Raw genomic sequence first — 18,628 nt, 5'->3', positions numbered from 1 at the left:
GAGACATGAACTGTGTCCAGACATCTGTGAGGCTGTTTTTCCACCTAAACATCATCCATGAACACATACATCAAGCTGAGGAGTACTAACAGAGTGGAAAAGTATGTTTGGCTAAAGTAAGATGCTGACAGATCTCGACGGGAAGCAAAACTGTGAAACTCGATAGTTCTCTATGTTGGTTAAATTTTGCTTTCTTGTGAATTGTTTGCTGCCGAGGAGAAAAAGAGTTTTTAAGCAATATTATGTGGGGCTTAGAGTGTTTTTAGCAAGTTGCTACAGAGTTGTTAGTGGAATTGGAGTGGTATAATTTGCTAGGGAGTCAAAAGCTCAGTCAAGACAAATGACAAAAATGATCACTTTGTTATTTTTAAGGTGAATAGTTATCCTGTGCAAGTTAATCCACTGAAAAAAATGTGTTTGTTTTGGTAATCTTCAATCAAAGTCTAACCGATTGCTTTCACATTTGCAGTGACGGTCCTTCTTTTGATGTCAACCTGAGGGCTACCATAATTCAAATTGTGTATTAATACCCACTCTTACAGTTAGTTTGCTATTAGGGAATGATGCACAAAATAAAGCCACACCCATTACTCAATATTCTGTTTTAGTTGGAACTATATCAATATGCTAAGATAAAAGACTTCTGGTTCAATCAGACTTATATGGGTTAGGGTGCCATGGTGGCTCAGTGGTTAGCACCAGGGGCGAACTGGCCATAGGGAGCACTGAGACTTTTCCCAATGGCCTGAACAGTCAATCGCGAATCTTGACTGCTCAATTCCTCCAAACTCCATGGTTACCAGTTTAGATGAATAAGTTCCAAAATGTTTAATACGTCTCATCTCATGTTTTTATGAGTTTTTGTCCATTTTGTCTTGAATTTTTAACCACAAAAAACCTATTGAATGACCTTTTCATTAATTTTCCTTTAGCTAGTCCCTCGTTTATTAGGGGTTGCCACAGCGGAATGAACCACAATTTATTCCAGCATATGTTTTACGCAGTGGATGCCCTTCCATCTGCAACCCATTACTGGAAAACACCCATACACTCTTGCATTCATACACTATGACAAGTTTAGTTTATTCTATTCACCTTTGGACTGCGAGAAATGAGAGCACCCAGAGGAAACCCATTCCAACACGGGGAGAACATGCAAACACAGAAATGCAAACACAGAAATGCCAACTGGCCCAGCCGGGACTTGAACCAGTGCCCTTCTTGCAGTGGTGACAGTGCTGACCACTGAGCGGACTGTAATGAAAAGTGTGGCTCAAAATACGATGCATCATTTTAAATAATGTATATATTAATTGAAATAGAAGTTTTGGAACTATGGATTTGCAAAACATAAACTCTGAAATATTATTAGAGTAATGATGGTTTTCGGAAATGTGAAAAGTTTGAAATAAGTACATGGTTTCTGCTACATTCATTCTTCCGTGGCTTCCACGGCTACATTACAGCATCTCATTCAAAACGTTCAGTCGTGTTTTTTTGAAAGCTGGTTATAATCGCACCAAAATGTATTAAAAGGTAAGAGAATTATAACAGCGCAAACTTTTCTTTAACCGTAGTAGTGCTGTGCAATATTTGTTTAACCCTTAAAGGTTACATGCTGACTGACTAACTGGCATGTGCGTGAAGTGTGAGGCCAGCAAACACAACATAGCTTTCAGTTAGATTAACACAGTTTCCATAAGTATACTTTATAGATAAAGGTCTAGGGCTCTGCATATTATGAATTTATCTTGCTGGAGTTTATAGCCGATCACTTCACTTCAGGACGCATTAATACTGTAAGGTCTATTGGAGACATTCATAAATATTCCTAGCAAATTTAATAAATGTTGGAGAAAAGCTCATTACATAAACGCAATGAATCGCACTTCTGCAGCGTTTATTTAAGAGCGCACAAGAAGATCTAAGCTTGAGCAGCGTACATTTGAGAGCGAGCAAGACGTTTTTGTGCACAGAGGAAATCTGCACACAAACAAAAAGATTTGCACGCTCGTATTACATGAATGCGATCTCGACTTGTAATACTGCGCTTACATTATTTGTCATTGAAATAACGCCATAGGTAGTTGAAGGGCTTTTTTAATATGTTAGCCTAGACAGTTTTCTTATTTTTCACATAGTAATATTTTTCAGGGCTTAATCATCCATAAGTTACTTTTAGTTTCATACATTGTTTACACATTATGACAAACACAAAGTATAACTAAATAAAATGCAGATGTATTTTCCCATTCTGGTTACTTCAAATGTCCGCTTTTCAATGCCACAATGGCGCCAGTTCTGTATAACAGAAATGTGATTTGGTGGAACAATGTAAATCCTGTTGTGCACTGAAACTATGAGTCACAAGTGACTTAAATACAACAGAACGTCAGAATCAACAGAAATATGACTTTTCAGTTTTGCGTCAAGTGTGTCAGAAATGCAAACAGGGAGTGTGCTTGTCTCTGATTCCTTCCCTTTTGTGTTTTCAGTTATGTTTAAGAAAAGGAAAAGCGTCTTTTGGAATGAGTGAACTTTACCCTCAGCAGCCTTGGCGCTGCTTATATGTTTCAACAGAACAATCAAAGCCCCTTTCCTGCTCCTGTACAGCGCAGGGGAAAAAAGACAGCTGAACTGACATCTCAAGTCATACTCGCCCTCATAAGTCCATTCATATCCTGACGTTTGCTCAGGAATGTATTTCCTCTCTCCTCCACCCTCCCTAAGGAGTATCCACCACACATGACGAGAGCTCGCAGATATAGTGAACACAAAAACATGTCAGACACAAAAATTCTGTCTTTTAAATTGAAACCAATTCAAGCAGCAAGAAGTTCTTAATACACGTTCACACTAAGATCGATGCATTCAATTAAAGTGAATCTCTGAAAAACGATGATTTCACACCAAGTACATACGCAAATGTACAGTTGAAACCAGGAGTGTGCATACACTGTATAAAAAGGCACATGACCATTTAAAAAAGTCAGATGTTGATGTGACTAAACTTTTTCTCTTTTAGGTAAGTACGGATTATCACATTTGTTTCTGTTATGCTTAATAGCAGAATAATGAGAGAGATATTTTTTGAGAAATTGTTATAACTTTTCTTGAAAGTCAAGTTGACATACAATAAGATTATTATGCCTCTGAAAAAAATGGTGTCAATGTTTTGGAAGTTTCTGAATGGCTAATTGACAATATTTGAGTTAATTGGAGGCACAACTGTAGAATACTCTGATGATGCTTATTCTGTAAAGGTTCTGCCACTCTGGTCTTGTAAATTCTTGTTTGGTGGCAGAGCTCGGACACTAGCTCTGTCTCGTCCTGTTTCTGTCATTGTGTGTCTCTGTGCGCGCTCTTGTACTCGTGTCTTGCGTTCAGTCTTCTGTTGGTTTTGTGTTTAGCACGTGCTGCGTGTTTACATGCACCGCGTGATTGCGTTGTCATGAACACGCGGTTAATGAGTTATCTCATTGGCTGCGTGTTCTAGTCTTGTTTAATGTGAGCGCATGGCTTGTGTTGTCTCTTTGTGTCATGTCCTCTCCCGTCTATTGTCTAGTCTCACCCTTCTTGTTAACCCATTATTAGTTAATTATGTTCATCTGTTTGTGTGTTAATTTCCTACAGTTTATAAACCCCTCATGTCTCCTGTCCTGTGCCAGTTCGTCATCACATGTCGTTGTTTGAAGTCTTGTCCTGTCGTGTTTCCAGTCCTGATCCTTGCCAGCTTGCCCAGTCCAGTTTGTTTGTGTATGTATTTGTTTTGTTAATGTTTTCCCCCTCGGGGTAGTTTATTTTGCATTTTATTTTATTTTTATTATTTAATAAATTCCCATTTCCCTGCACTTGAGTCCTCGCTCCTTTTTTCTCATTTCCCTTCACCAACCCTGACATATTCTGCCATCTGGACTGCTTTGCTCATTCTGCCTCTGGACTGCTTTGCTCATTCTGCCTCTGAAGTGGTTGGCCACATAATTGCTGCTTGTAGCTATATCATTCTTCTTTTGATTTACAGTCATAAACACACATGTTTGTAGAGCAAGTACGTTGACTGGTTTCTGTCATTTATTATTCCTAGTCAATTCTCCCAAAAGCGACTTAATCAGAAGTTCTTAAACAATCACAACAATGAGCGCCCTCTGTATTGCAGAATAAGGTCAATAGCTATAGTGTCACGGGTTGAGTCCTTATGTGCAATGGCAGTTGTTTTGGACACATGATTTAAATGATTACTAAGTCTGTTTTGACAAACAAAATCAACAAAGGGGTAAAAAATAAAAGACGAAAACAAACAAAAAACCCTTCTCTATATCATACTGCACTGATCATGCCATGTGTAAATACCCCCACTTAGACATACTGTTTAATTTTAAGAGCATCGTCTTGTACATTTGCACCATTTAATCACACACAGTGGGAAAAGTACTTTTACACTGTAAAATATCAAAGATATTAAAGATTGTTGCTAAAAAGCTTAGATTTCACAATGTAAAAATAAATAATAATGAATATAATAAATAATATATATATATATATATATATATATATATATATATATATATATATATATATATATATATATATATAATATATACTGATACTTTCATTGTTCATACTATATTGAACCAATGTTTTTAGAGTTCACCAATAAAAAGTCAAAAATCAAATGTAGTATCAGCTAAAATGTATGTGGTTTGGGATGCAGCTACTAGGTTGTACGCGAAGATTAAACCAGACTCACCCTTGCGCCCTTCTCAGGGTAACACTGACACCCACCACTGCAGTCTCTTCCTCCACATGGTCCAGTGCTCTTCTTTACTCCCTGAGAAAAGCAGAAAAAGAAGAATGAAGTCAATGTTAAGCTGGCACATGTTGAGATTGTTGGGCTAAAAGTGGCATCCGATGTTAAACCATGTGAAATGTCACAGTACAGTTGATTTGCAGCTTATTTAGCATTTCAAAAGCCAGACAAAAAGCCTGACACTGTGCTGTGGGTTTTTCTAATGTGGCATCTTGATGTGAATCCCCATCCTGTCCCAGACACTCTCATGACTCTGCAGCTGGGCATCCTCAGACCATGCCACTCAGCAAACCATGCTTTATTTATTCAGAGGGCGAGATCATTTTTAAAAATAGCCATGAGAATTTATAAGGGCTTTATAAGTATAAATATTATGTATTATGTAAATATTTTAAAAGGGAAAAAAAAATTTAAAGGGGGGCTAATAATTCTGACTTTAACTATATATATGCAACCCCCTTTGATTTTTTCCCTCTATATTTCCCAAATGATGTTTAACAGAGCAAGAAACTTTTCACAGTGTGTCTGATAATATTTTTTTTCTTTTAGAGAAAAAAAAATATTTGTTTTATTTTGGCTAGAATGAAAGCAGTTTTTAATAATAATAAAAAAAAAAACATTTTAGGATCAAAATTATTAGACGTTTGAGCATTATTTTTTTCATAGTCTAAAGAACAAACTATCGTTATACAATAACTTGCCTGCCTAATTACCCTAACCTGCCACGTCATAATGTTTACTAACAGTTCAGCACTGATGTGTGTGTGTGTGTGTGTGTGTGTGTGTGTGTGTGTGTGGTTGCGCTGTATAAATAGTCCTAGTAATGAGTTCATGAGTAGCTTCAGCTGTGTCTGTCTGCATTCATGACAATCTAGGTTAGGTGTGTGAGCGGTGCATGACTGGACCTTTTGGTCCATTTAATGGCGGATTTGCAGTTCTATGCAATACTGTGTGTTTACCAGTGATCTGCACAGGCTGTATCGCTGGTGATCGTGACATTCTTAAAATATTCATTATTAGTTGTATTAAAATAATATTTTTATTTTGTACTAAAATAATCTAAACTGAGGGAAACATCAGTAAAAATGTTTGAGATGAAATATAAGGATCATGTGGTGACAAAAATACATTAAAAATAAAAATCAATTCAATTAATTCTTGTTTTTTCTGCTTGCATGATTTATTAGCTACTATTTCTATTCATGAAAAATACAGTATATTAGCTGCTATAAAATGAGCTCAAGTAAGCAGTTATCACTTAAAAAAACAAACAAATGTATACCCAGATAGCATACGAATGTGGGCCACTTTAGGCAGTTATGCGACACTGGTGGTATTTCTTCAGCCCTGACAAAATAAATGTGAGCCTGAAGTGGCCCAACTGTATAATGGCAAAGGGGGGCCAAAGATTCAAATTCATACAAGGGCCATTTAAGGCAAATATTTGTCACTAATGGTGAAATGTAATCTGAATGTGAGCCCAATGTGGCCCAAATGGAAAATGATAAATGTGGCCCAAATGACAGAGGACAAATGTGGCCCACAGTTGGCAAAATAGTGGCATAGTCATTTAAGGGTAATCTGGGTCTAAACCTAAAGTGGTTCACACGTGTAGGTGCAAATGTGGCCCAGTTATCTTAAGACATATGTGAGCCACTTTGGCAAATATTTGCCACAGTAAGCTCTGGCTATTGCAGCTGTGACTCTAATGTGGCCCAGAAAAAATATGGCAAATGTAGCCCAGTTATTTTAAAACATATGTGGGTGACTTTTGGCGAATATTCGACTAATATATGACTAGTGGCCGAGAGAAGATATGGAAAATGTGGCCAAGTTATCTTAAAACATATGTGGACTACATAGACTAAAGTCACCATCATGGAGAAACGTGTTTTCTTTAGTTGGGCTCATAGCCCTGAACCTCTTAATACATATTTTATGCTGGGCTGCTGTAGCTTTTAAGAACTTTGCTTGAAAAGTTTGTTCATTGCAGCAAACAAAATGAAATCAGGCACAACCTGTGATGAAATAATATAGTTCACTGAGGTTTACCAATGTTTAATCCATTAAAAGAAGTAATAGGCCAAATCTGGGCCAGAATAAAAGCAAACTGTGGCCTAGAATAGGGTCAGTTCTGATTCATTTGGTGGAATTATGGCTAATATGTGATATTGCTTAGGCTTATTTGTAGCCCAGATCTGACAAACAGGAGCGGACTGTCCTAGAGCCATCCTTTCATTCAGTACGGGGTCCAAATGTAAGTGTCTAGCGTGGGCCAGATCTGGGCCACAATCAAAGCAAACTGTGGCCCAGAATAGGGTCAGTTCTGGTTCATTTGGTTGAATTCTGGCTGATATGTGATATTGCTATGGCTTAATTGTGGCCCAGATCTGGCAAACATTAGCGGACCGCCCAAATGCCATCATTCCATGCAGTATGTGGGCCGGATGCAAGTGTCTGGTGTGGACCAGATTTGAGCCACATAAATTTAGCTAGCTGGCTTATTATGAGATCTACAGAACACAATTAAACAAACACCATCAATCAGAAATACATTTAAAACATTAAAAGCATGACTTGAGTAAGACTACACACTAGAGGTCTGCATTCCCGCGGCTGTCCAGCGGGCGCCGCAGGACCCGACCAGATTTCTGAGGCGCGGGAATATATTTCCGAATAAATCGCGGGAGCGGTCGGTAACGGGTTTAATTTGGGACGGGAGCGGGCTGTCTAGCAATATCGCGGATATTGCTATGCGAATGAGAGAGAGAGAGAGAGAGCGAGCAAGCGAGCGCCTGTGTGTGTGCTTGGTGCTTGTGTGTGTGTATGTTAGTGAGAGAGAGAGAGAGAGAGAGAGAGAGAGAGAGAGAGAGAGAGCTTTCCCAGATAGCAAAATACACTCGGGCCAGTTCCGGCTAGATTCTCGCCTGCCAGAGACTTACCACTCAGCCCGGCTCCGGCTGCCGGACTCCGGATGCTTGTGGACTCACTGCCCGATTCCGGCCCGAATCAATCGGGCCAGATGCGGCGGCCGTAAGCGAGCCGACGCTGCCGCATCCGCGCCGGAATCGGCCCGAGAGTAATGTGCGCTGCGGCCCGGAGCTGGCGCAACTCAGTATTTATATACCTTTATATAAAACCTTTTGGTATTACATTGGTACTTGATACATGGTATTACAAGCCTTTGAGTTGATATAACAGCAAACGCCTGTGCGTCTGCTTGGTGCTTGTGTGTGTGTTAGTGCGCGCGCGCGTATGAGAGAGAGAGAGAGATTTGTCTGTGTGTGTGTGCTTGGTGCTGTGTGTGTGTGTGTTTATACAGACAGCTTGCCTGTCTGGACTGTATAGCAGTGGGATTTTCAGTTTTGTTCTCCCCCGCTCTTTAGCGGGATCGGGCGCGGCGGCCAGAAAACGGGGCGGGTCGGGCAGCGGGACAATAAATTCTTAATATAAGCGGGAGCGGTCGGGTTCGGGCTAAAACCTGGCGGGTGCAGGCGGGAGCGGGATTCAAAATTTAGTCCCGCGCAGATCTCTACTACACACTTTAAACTTATAATGCCAACTCAGGCATTTTAACAGACAGCAACCTTAAAATATAACATGCATTAACTAACATTACATGACTTCAGTATAGATGGTCTGTAAAACATTACTCCTCTGATGAATACATGGTTTATTACTCTCACTGTATTTGTAACCGTTTCACATTTTTCAGAGGGTCTCATTCTATGACATCATTATATCTACTCACACCTACACACTGATGACCGCTGAAACAGCCCTGTGTGTGCATCAAGGCCATGACAAAACTGACTGCTATTTTCCTGCTGTGCGACAAAGTGTTTGAGAGACATTCTGTCTTGTTCGTCCGACACCAGACGCTGGACAAACCACAGACAAAGATCACATTCAGAGTCTCAAACAATTCTTTGACTGTAAATGAAAAGCTCAGACGGATCTGTGGTCCTCAAAAAGAAAAAAAATATTGAAGATAATACAATTGCAAGTCCTTCTCAAATATTCATACTGCACATCCTGATTGAATGTTAACATCTTATTGAAATATAAAGAATATATTTATTAAAAATGTCAAATTTTAACGCTTTATATGGCAAATACATATAGTAAAAAAAAAAAAAATACTAAATTAAATGTTGACATTCATTCATTCATTGATTCATTTTCCTTTGGGTTAGTCCCTGATTTATCAGGTGTCACCACAGTGAAATTATCCACCTAAATGTTTACTGTAATCATCAATATAAATAAATTGGGCTTTGGCACAGTACGCTTGTAGCGAGTGCAAAGCGCACCAGAGCCCGAAACTGAAGACGAGACGTGATTTTTAAGGGACTGTTTCATATGACTTTATTAATCATTTTTACTGTTTAATGAACCCAAACTGTCATAGATTATTAAAGATGCAAACCCCTCACTGCACGACAGCTGCACCTTCAGCAAACCTCCTAATTCCTGCAGCACGAGGACTTTATGATTGTTTATGAGAGTCAAAAGTGGCTGATCTGTTCGGCGAAATATTTGACTGCGTGTCACTGCATCCCAAACGACTAAAACGATATGACTAAAGAAATCTCCACTGTGCTGAGTGAGAGCGCTTTTTACTGAACAGCGCATCATTGATGACGTAAGCATAAGCGCCCGAATGCAATATGAGTGCGGGCCGTTGGGGGAGACGGGAGTGGGGGCAAGTGTTCTTCAGCCCGCTTCAAGGTAACTGTACATAGTGTGAGTACGCCCTTAAACAGATATATTTATTTTATTTTAGTAATCAAACACATTTAGAAATTTAAAGATGATACAATTAAATTCAAGCAAAATATTGCAAAAAAAAAAAAAAAATTACAACCTACAAAATTTCAACTAAATTTTGAATTTTTTTTTGCTTCTCTTGATTTTTCCTCTTTTTTAAATTTATATTTAATAGTTTTCTATAACATAAATTTGGATGTACTAGTTTTTGGACCATTATCGTAAGTTGTTTTGTTAGATAAGCTCTAGATTTAACTGCAGTACTGATTAATTTATTGTATTGTATATGCACAAATATAAAATTGTAAAGCTTTCTATTAAAAACATACATTTAAAAGATAGATTTGTGAGGGGTGTACATATATATGCAGAGCACTGTATGGTTTCTTGCCCTGTAAAGGGTTAGAAAGGCAGTGTAATAAATAAAATAACAACAACAAATTTTCCATTCCAATTTTTAAAAATGCTTTTGATGTAAAGTGAGACTCATTAAATATGTAAATAAAGAAAATATGAATTATGACATTTGAATTGTTTTTCTTTATATAAAGAAAATGATTTAAACTTGGTGGTAAAGAAAATGCCTGAGATAAAAGATGGCATGCATATGACATCAAAAATCAAGTTTATTCATTCATTGATTTATTCATTTATTTATTGATTAATTAATTGATTAATTCATTCATTCATTTATTCAATTATTTATTTATTTATTTATTTATTTATGCCATTTAAAAATTAAATATCTGAATATTTCTTATTAAAAGCATATTTTGCACAAATAAAATAAAAATCCACTTTTACTTAAAGTAAAGTGGTTCTAAACTTTTATGAATTTATTTCTTCTGTTTCTTCACAAAACAAGATACTCTAATATGGAAGTCAATGTCTGCTTTTTTCACAACATTATTTAGTATACCTACTTTTGTGTTCAATAGAAGAAAGAAAATAAAAAGAAAGTAACAAACCTACTGTATATGCAGCTACATGTAGTCATATGTATACATGTCACAAACCGACACACCTCTGGGTGCTCCGGTCTCCCCAAAGTCCAAAGACATGCGCTTTAAGTAAATTCGATGAGCTAAATTGGCCTTAGTTTATGAGTTTGTGTGAATGTGAGAGTGTATGGGTGTTTCCCAGTAGTGGGTTGCGATTGGATGGACAATTACTGTGCAAAACATATGCTGAAATAGGTTCATTCCATTGTGGTGACCCTTCATAAATAGAAACTAAGCCGAAGGAAATTAATAAAGGAATAATTCTGTCTGTTTTGTTCTGTCAGTTTTGTTGAAGTATTTTGTTTGCTGTATTGTTTGTTTAAGTATTCTGTTTGCTGTACTGTTTGTGTTGCTTGATCCATGATGTGTGTCCCTACTAAAGTTTTAAATTAAAAAGTAAACCAACGACTACAAAATAAGGTACAGGTGTGGAACTGCTATTTACAGTGTGTTTTCAGAAACAATGCCTGTAGTGACTCCGTAGGGAAGCATTGTCTTGAAGAAGGTGGGAAAGATGATGAACCGAGCAGCACAAACGTCATGGCAGACCCAAACAATAAGTGCAAGACTGGCCAGTTTGAGTTTATTGCTAAATAGTTGATGGTTACAGCAGATGATGAGAGGAGTATTGTGTTCTATCCTGTTCCACCCCACGCTTTCCCCATGAAAATGACCTTTTCCACTGCTACCTGGAACAAAACTGTTTCCAACAAGCCTGAAACAATGATCAGCTGATCTGCATTTGTCCACACCGACACAACTGTGAAAAAAACAAGGAGGATTTTCTAATCAAGCCACAGGAAATCAAAGGATAATGAGTTCAAATCTGAATAATAATGCAGAACGCTTGGAACTCAGATTGGAACTCAGAGAAAAGAGTCATGCAGTCATTGTACACATGCAACTGTTGTTGTTTTTTTTTTTTTTTTTGCTTGTTTGTTTTAGTTTTTTTTTCCAGTTGGCATTTTCACTTCCAGTACAGGTTTAAAGAGCATTTGCACCCATGTGCATAATGTATTTGTCCACTCGAACAAGCTACTTTCCAGTTTTTCAATGTAAACACGCACTGGATGGATGTCCGATATGCTTGTGCCTCACGTCATGTGAGCTGCACGTTTTTTAAATCTTAAAGCTTTCCAATCACTATCAGGTCCAAAAGCAGTGGACCAATCAGAAGAACTCAAGTTTATGCTTGTAGTAGAAACTTTGCATGACAACAGTTTTATTTACCGTTGTTTCAAGGAGGAGTCGTTATGGCTTTGTCTAGATATCCTCAGTTATGTGCGATCTTCAATTGCTTATCATAACATATTGTTTTTCTAAATCAAATGGAACCATTATTGTCTTTATTAAATCATGTTCATGACATCGTGTCACATTCGCGGCTCTTTTTGTTAAACCCATTCCTGAATCGTTTTAGGAAGCAAAGACACATTCGGTGTGAATGAACACTTAGGAGCTGATCACACCGAGTGCGCTTTTTGTGTTGAGAGGTGCCTTTTTTTAATGATTTACTAATGGCCGCGATGCTGCTTTTGCGCCCTGCCTTACGTTTTGACCGTCTGATACACCTCGCGATTTTCCATTGTGTGCCATGCGCTCGCAGTTGAAAAAAGTCAACTCTGAGCAGAAAAAGTTACGTCAGTCTTCTCTCTTTCATTCTTTAATCAAATGAAAGCAGAGGCAGGGTTTCCGTTGAGTTGTCAAGATGACTAGGAAGAGACTAGTGGTTGTTATTTTGAGTTATCCAGAGCTGTATGACACAAAATTTAGAATTTCACAATATTATTAAATATTAAAATTCTATTAATATCAACAGTAACACTCATACAATACGCAGCTGATTCAGTCGTTGTCTAGTGACACAAAAAGCGTACCATGCTTCATTTTTTTTGTTTTTAGAACGTGAAAGCGTGTTCGGTGTGATTGCCTCCTTAATGTGTTGGTCTAAATTTTATTGCATCTTCACTTTAAACTTTATTAAGACCTGAGTGCAACCGCACAGCATATTTGGGGACTGCTTACACTAGTGCATTTTCATTTTATAACATATATGTTAACTCACAAAAATGGAGCATTCTGAAAATGCTAAAGCTGTTTTAATTATGAAAAGATGGTGATCTATCTTAGTCATTGATGAGCATTTACATTCTAAATTGCTGTATTAAAACAAAAATGCACTCAGCCTTAAACCATTATGTAAGGGGTAATGTCATTAAATTGTCATTACAGAATAATGTCAGACATTGGCTTACTGTTGTATATGAAGAGTTCAGATGCAAAAACTGCTCTAAGTGCCGTCTGAAATTTCCTCTAAAATTAGCATTTTTCTCAGCTTCTTATGTTTATGTTCCGTTATTTTACTTTTAAGGCAATGAAAATAACCTATTCTTTGTACTGAATGTAAAATTACTGGAACTACACACAACAGCCTGAGAAAAATACTAATTTTAGATGAAAATTTCAGATGGCACTTTTTAAATCTAAACTTTTCACATAACTAAAGGTTTTATTCAGCGAAAACAACCACCTGGATGTACTTTATCCCACTTTTCACATGGCTAACTGCCACAAAATATTTAAATAAACACAAAACATTGTTCTAAACCATAATAGTTTATTAATTCCTCAATTGAATGCAAAGCTGGCAGAAAAGAAAACTGCTGAATGGAGTATACACTAATCTATATATGAATAAATTACAAGATGGAGCCAACCAGTCAAAAACAGTGGTGTGACAGACAAGCATACAGATACATAAATATATAAATGTATGTAAATGTATTCATTGATGGTCAAAATGAAATACCATACTGTATGAACCTGTGTTAGCAATTTCAGCAGTTGTTATCTGGGACTTTTAAAGTCTTTATAGTGCTTTTAATTACTAAAATGCTCTTTGCATGAAGAAAAACGTAGTTCACTAACATAACATAGTGAAAGTTGTTTGGAAACCTAAAATGCCTCTTCTTTAAAATCACTGCAAGAAGCACTCTTTTAAAACAGAGTGTTAAATGCTTGCATTAGATACCTTACACACTGCTGTTCATGTTTTAACAAAAAGAAAAAAAAAAAAGAGTTTCCCTCTAGACGTGATGTCCAGATGTGTACATGCACTCAGGGCAAAACTGAAAGCCACATGACAGAAAGCATTTGGTCAATGTGCTGTCTGCTCATCCCTCACAGAAGGTCAGAAAGCTGACTGTTAGGCCTCTGGCTTCATCTTAAATGAAAACAAATAGCAGACCAAAGAAATATAGAGAACAAAAACACAGAAACACATTTGTTTTTTATACATGCCTAAAATGTCTCAGACAACACTGACCACTACAACAACAACGAAATAGGACAACAGAGGCAAAGATTAATGAGTCGGCCCACACAGAATCTGTGCCCACAGAAATATGAAGATTTCGATTACTTATGTAAATGTATGTAAACTAGGCCTGTGCAATATGACAGCATATATTGTATGGTTAATATAAATCATCGTCTATCGTTTCGTATTATGCTCTATTGTTTATTTTGTGTTGTTTTAAATATATTGTTTAAAGTATTATTTCCTAAATAACCAGTACATGATTACATGATTTGCATATTATAATGTTTTACCTGAAACCATTCTTCTTAATCAATCATTTTATATTTGAAAAGTGTTTTATATTTGATCAATGTATATTTTATATTTAATGTTATATTATATTCATTTACATATGTATCAAATCCTTGCCCTGAAGTTCTAAATAAAGTGATGAATATGATCACTTACGAATGAGTAAATACTTGCATGTGGTCAATATATAAACTGTTAATTGATGGAATTTCCAGAAATGGTACTGTATAATGATATGAGATGACTTATATTGTGATATGAGATTTGAAATTGTCACGGTTGCAGGTTTGTGCGCTCTTCCGGAATGTCTGTGTGATCATGTGGGTTTGTTTTGCTTTTGTGGCCCACGTGTGTTGTTTTGGTCACGTGGCCTTACGTCACTCCGCTGGATTGATTTTTCGCCAGCTGAATTACATCATCGTGACTATTTAAGTGCTACGTGTTTAATGTTCATTGTCAGTTCGTTACGTGTGCTCATGTGTGTCTCTCTGTCTGTGCTCAGGACCGTGAGGAGCTTCTGCTAGAGCCTGATTTCCTGTTCGATTCCTGTCCTGTTCCCCTAGCCTTAGCACCTCACTCTTTTGTTACACCTGCCTTTTGAGTTTGACTGTGTTTAATAAATTACTTTATTCACTCGCTATTGGATCCACCCGAACATTTATTTTGAACGTGACAAAACGAACTGACCTTTACCATGGATCCAGCGAGTACTTCTCAGATATCGGAGTTCCTTACTGCTAGCAACGCCAGGATCGATCGCCAGGACGAGGCTTTAGCCACGACTGCACAGGCTATCCAGGCCTTGGTTGGTCAGGTGTCGTTACTCACTACTCAGGTCCAACAGCTGATTTCCGGAACAACACAAGGGGAGCCTGCACCAGCTCCGGAGGTGATACCTGCGCCGGTGACTGCCAGTGCTAACTTGGGCGTTGGTCGCTCAGTTGAGCCTCGCCTTCCTCCGCCGACCTGCTATGCTGGGGAGCCTCACTTATGCCGGTCCTTCTTAGCCAAATGCTCCCTGTACTTCTCCCTGCAGCCATCTTTGTTTTCCTCAGAGCAGGCCAAGGTGGCGTTCGTCATCACTCTCCTTTCAGGAAGGGCGGCTCAATGGGGAACCACAGCATGGGAGAAGAAATTACCCTGTTGTTCTTCGTTCGACCTGTTCTCAAAGGAACTAAAAAAGGTCTTTGATCGGGCCGCCTCTGGGAGAGAGGCCGCTCGAGTCCTCGCTGAGCTCCGCCAGGGGAATCGGAGCGTGGCGGACTATTCCATTGAGTTCCGCACTTTGGCTGCTGAATCCGGCTGGAACGCGGAGGCTCAATGGGACATGTTCCTTCATGGCCTTTCGGATCGTCTTCAGGACGAGATCTACTCCCTAGATCTTCCCAAGACCCTCGACGAGCTAGTGGATTTGGCCATCCGGGTGGACTCCAGACTGCTTCGCCGTGAGAGTCGCATGCGGCAAAACAGGTTTCCGGATCCTGTCCCTGACTCGCCGGTCTCGCCGATGGCACCGGAAGTTGGGAGCGTTGACCCGGAACCCATGCAGTTGGGCAGATCCCGCTTGTCCGTAGAGGAGAAGCGCCGGCGAAGAACGGAGGGACTCTGTCTCTACTGCGGTGGGGCGGGGCATCGGGTGGCTTCCTGTCCCGTAAAAGTCAACACCCATCAGTAGGTAAGAGGTTACTGATGGGTGAAATTAATTTGGACAAATCCTCTACGTCTGCCACTATACTGCCCGTCTCCTTATCATGGGGTTCCGGAACTCAAGACACACAGGCGCTCGTCGATTCCGGGGCGGAGGGAAACTTCATTGACTCTGGTTTCGCTTTCAGTTTTAAACTTCCGGTTATTGCACTGTCACAACCCATTGCAGTACGCGCACTCAGCGGACTTTCCCTTCCCACTATCACTCACTCCACTAAACCCATAAAGCTGATCACGTCTGGAAATCATGTTGAACACATTTCATTTTTTTTAACAGACTGTTCTAACACACCAGTGGTTTTAGGTCATCCTTGGTTAATTCTTCATAAGCCTCACATTAACTGGGGTCTTAATGCCATACTTTCGTGGAGTGAGAACTGTCATCAGTCTTGTCTTTCGTCTGCTCGTTCTGCTGTTTCTTGTTCTGTGTTTCAGGAGGAGCGCATGGACCTGTCAAACGTGCCCAGTGAGTACCTCGACCTGAAGAGAGTGTTCAGTAAGTCTCGAGCTGCTTCACTGCCTCCTCACCGTCCCTATGACTGTGCAATAGATTTATTGCCAGGTACGTCTCCGCCTAAAGGCAAGTTATACTCTCTTTCTATTCCTAAGAGGGAGGACATGGAGAAATATATTTCTGATTCTCTAGCGGCCAAGATCATACGGCCCTCTTCTTCACCGGCGGGGGCGGGGTTTTTTTTCGTGAAAAAGAAGGATGGGTCCCTTAGACCCTGCATTGACTATCGAGGGCTGAACAGCATCACGGTGAAGAATACATATCCTTTGCCGCTGATGTCTTCAGCGTTCGAGCGTCTGCAGGGGGCTTCGTTTTTCACGAAATTAGATCTCCGCAACGCATATCATTTGGTTCGCATGAAGCAGGGTCATGAGTGGAAAACCGCGTTTTTGACCCCCAGGGGGCATTTTGAATATTGTGTTCTTCCTTTTGGGCTTTCTAATGCTCCTGCGGTTTTCCAAGCACTCGTAAATGACGTGTTGCGAGATATGATAGATCAGTTTATTTATGTCTACCTGGATGACATTCTGATTTTTTCTCGTTCTCTCCAGGAACATGTGCAGCACGTCAGGCGAGTGCTTCAGCGGCTGCTAGAGAATGGGCTTTTTGTCAAGGCGGAGAAATGCGTGTTCCATGCACAGTCTGTTCCCTTTCTAGGACACATTGTGTCAGTCGAGGGGGTGCGCATGGATCCAGAGAAAGTTCAGGCTGTGGTGAATTGGCCAATCCCCGAGTCTCGTAAGGCCCTGCAGAGATTTCTGGGCTTCGCTAATTTTTACCGGCGTTTTATTCGCAATTTCAGCCAGCTCGCCGCCCCTCTGACGTCCTTAACCTCCTCCAAAACTCCCTTCAGGTGGTCGATCGCAGCACAGGCTGCATTCTCCAATCTGAAGAGCCGCTTTGTTTCAGCTCCTATTTTAGTGACACCTGATCCCTCCCGGCAGTTTGTGGTGGAGGTTGACGCGTCAGAGGTGGGGGTGGGAGCTATCCTGTCCCAGCGCGCTGCCTCGGATGACAGAATTCATCCATGCGCGTTTTTCTCTCATCGATTATCTCCCGCAGAACGTAATTACGACATTGGTAATAGGGAGTTGTTGGCTGTCAAACTCGCTTTGGAGGAGTGGCGTCATTGGTTGGAGGGTTCGGGGGTTCCCTTTATCGTTTGGACCGATCATAAGAACCTTGAATACATCAGGTCCGCCAAACGACTCAGCTCCAGGCAGGCTCGGTGGGCATTATTTTTCGGTCGTTTCGATTTTACCATCTCTTATCGGCCGGGTTCCAAAAACATCAAACCCGACGCGTTATCCCGTCTTTTTGATTCTTCCGAGCGCAATACGTCTCTTGAGCCCATCGTTCCCCAGAGGATTTGTATTTCTGCTGTGACATGGGAGATCGAGAGCAGGGTCCGCACAGCCCTGGATGGGGTAACGCCCCCGGCCGGTTGCCCACCCAGTTGTTTGTTTGTGCCGGAGGAGATTCGGTCTGACGTCATTCGGTGGGGACATTCCTCCAAAGTGGCTTGTCATCCGGGGGTGAGTCGTACATTATTTTTAGTTAAACAGCGATTCTGGTGGCCAGCTATGGCACGGGACATACGCGAGTTTGTTTTGGCCTGTTCTGTTTGTGCTGTTTCTAAGACTTCTAATCGCCCTCCCGCTGGACTCCTTCAGCCGCTGTCAGTGCCTTCGAGACCCTGGTCGCACATTTCGCTAGATTTCGTCACCGGGCTCCCGCCGTCTGGTGGCAATACGGCTGTTTTGACCGTTGTGGACCGGTTCTCGAAGGCAGCTCATTTTATTCCTCTGCCCAAATTACCCTCAGCCAGAGAGACAGCGGATGCTGTCATTAATCACGTCTTTCGCATTCATGGCCTCCCGACGGACGTGGTTTCTGACAGGGGGCCCCAGTTTGTCTCTAAATTTTGGAGAGAATTTTGTCATTTATTGGGAGCGACTGTAAGTCTTTCTTCTGGGTTTCATCCTCAGAGTAACGGACAAACTGAGAGGGCAAACCAAGATCTCGAGCGAATGTTACGTTGTTTGGTTTCCCAGAATCCCTCCTCTTGGAGTCAGCAGCTCCCATGGGTGGAGTACGCACACAATTCATTACCAGTGTCGGCTACGGGCCTTTCTCCGTTTCAGTGTAGTTTAGGTTACCAGCCACCAGCTTTTCCCAGTCTGGAATCCGAAGTCGCGGTCCCCTCCGCCCACGCC

General features: G+C 40.3%; 1 protein-coding gene across 8 annotated transcripts in view; it reads right to left on the bottom strand.

The window, feature by feature from the left end:
* col4a2 (collagen, type IV, alpha 2) overlaps nucleotides 1–18,628 on the bottom strand; it is a 154,275-nt gene that overhangs the window by 97,795 nt on the left and 37,852 nt on the right. For all 8 annotated transcript variants that reach the window (XR_011016782.2, XR_012385159.1, XR_012385161.1 and 5 more), the window contains exon 4: nucleotides 4,748–4,828. Coding sequence is in view for 1 of the 8 variants with exons in the window: in XM_068223547.2 (XP_068079648.2) it covers nucleotides 4,748–4,828 (81 nt within the window). In the remaining 7 variants the exon portion in view is untranslated. The remainder of the gene's footprint in view (nucleotides 1–4,747; nucleotides 4,829–18,628) is intronic.

Source organism: Danio rerio, chromosome 9, assembly GCF_049306965.1.
Source record: "Danio rerio strain Tuebingen ecotype United States chromosome 9, GRCz12tu, whole genome shotgun sequence".
Lineage (NCBI taxonomy): Eukaryota > Metazoa > Chordata > Actinopteri > Cypriniformes > Danionidae > Danio > Danio rerio.
This window is presented reverse-complemented; position numbering and strand designations above follow the sequence as displayed.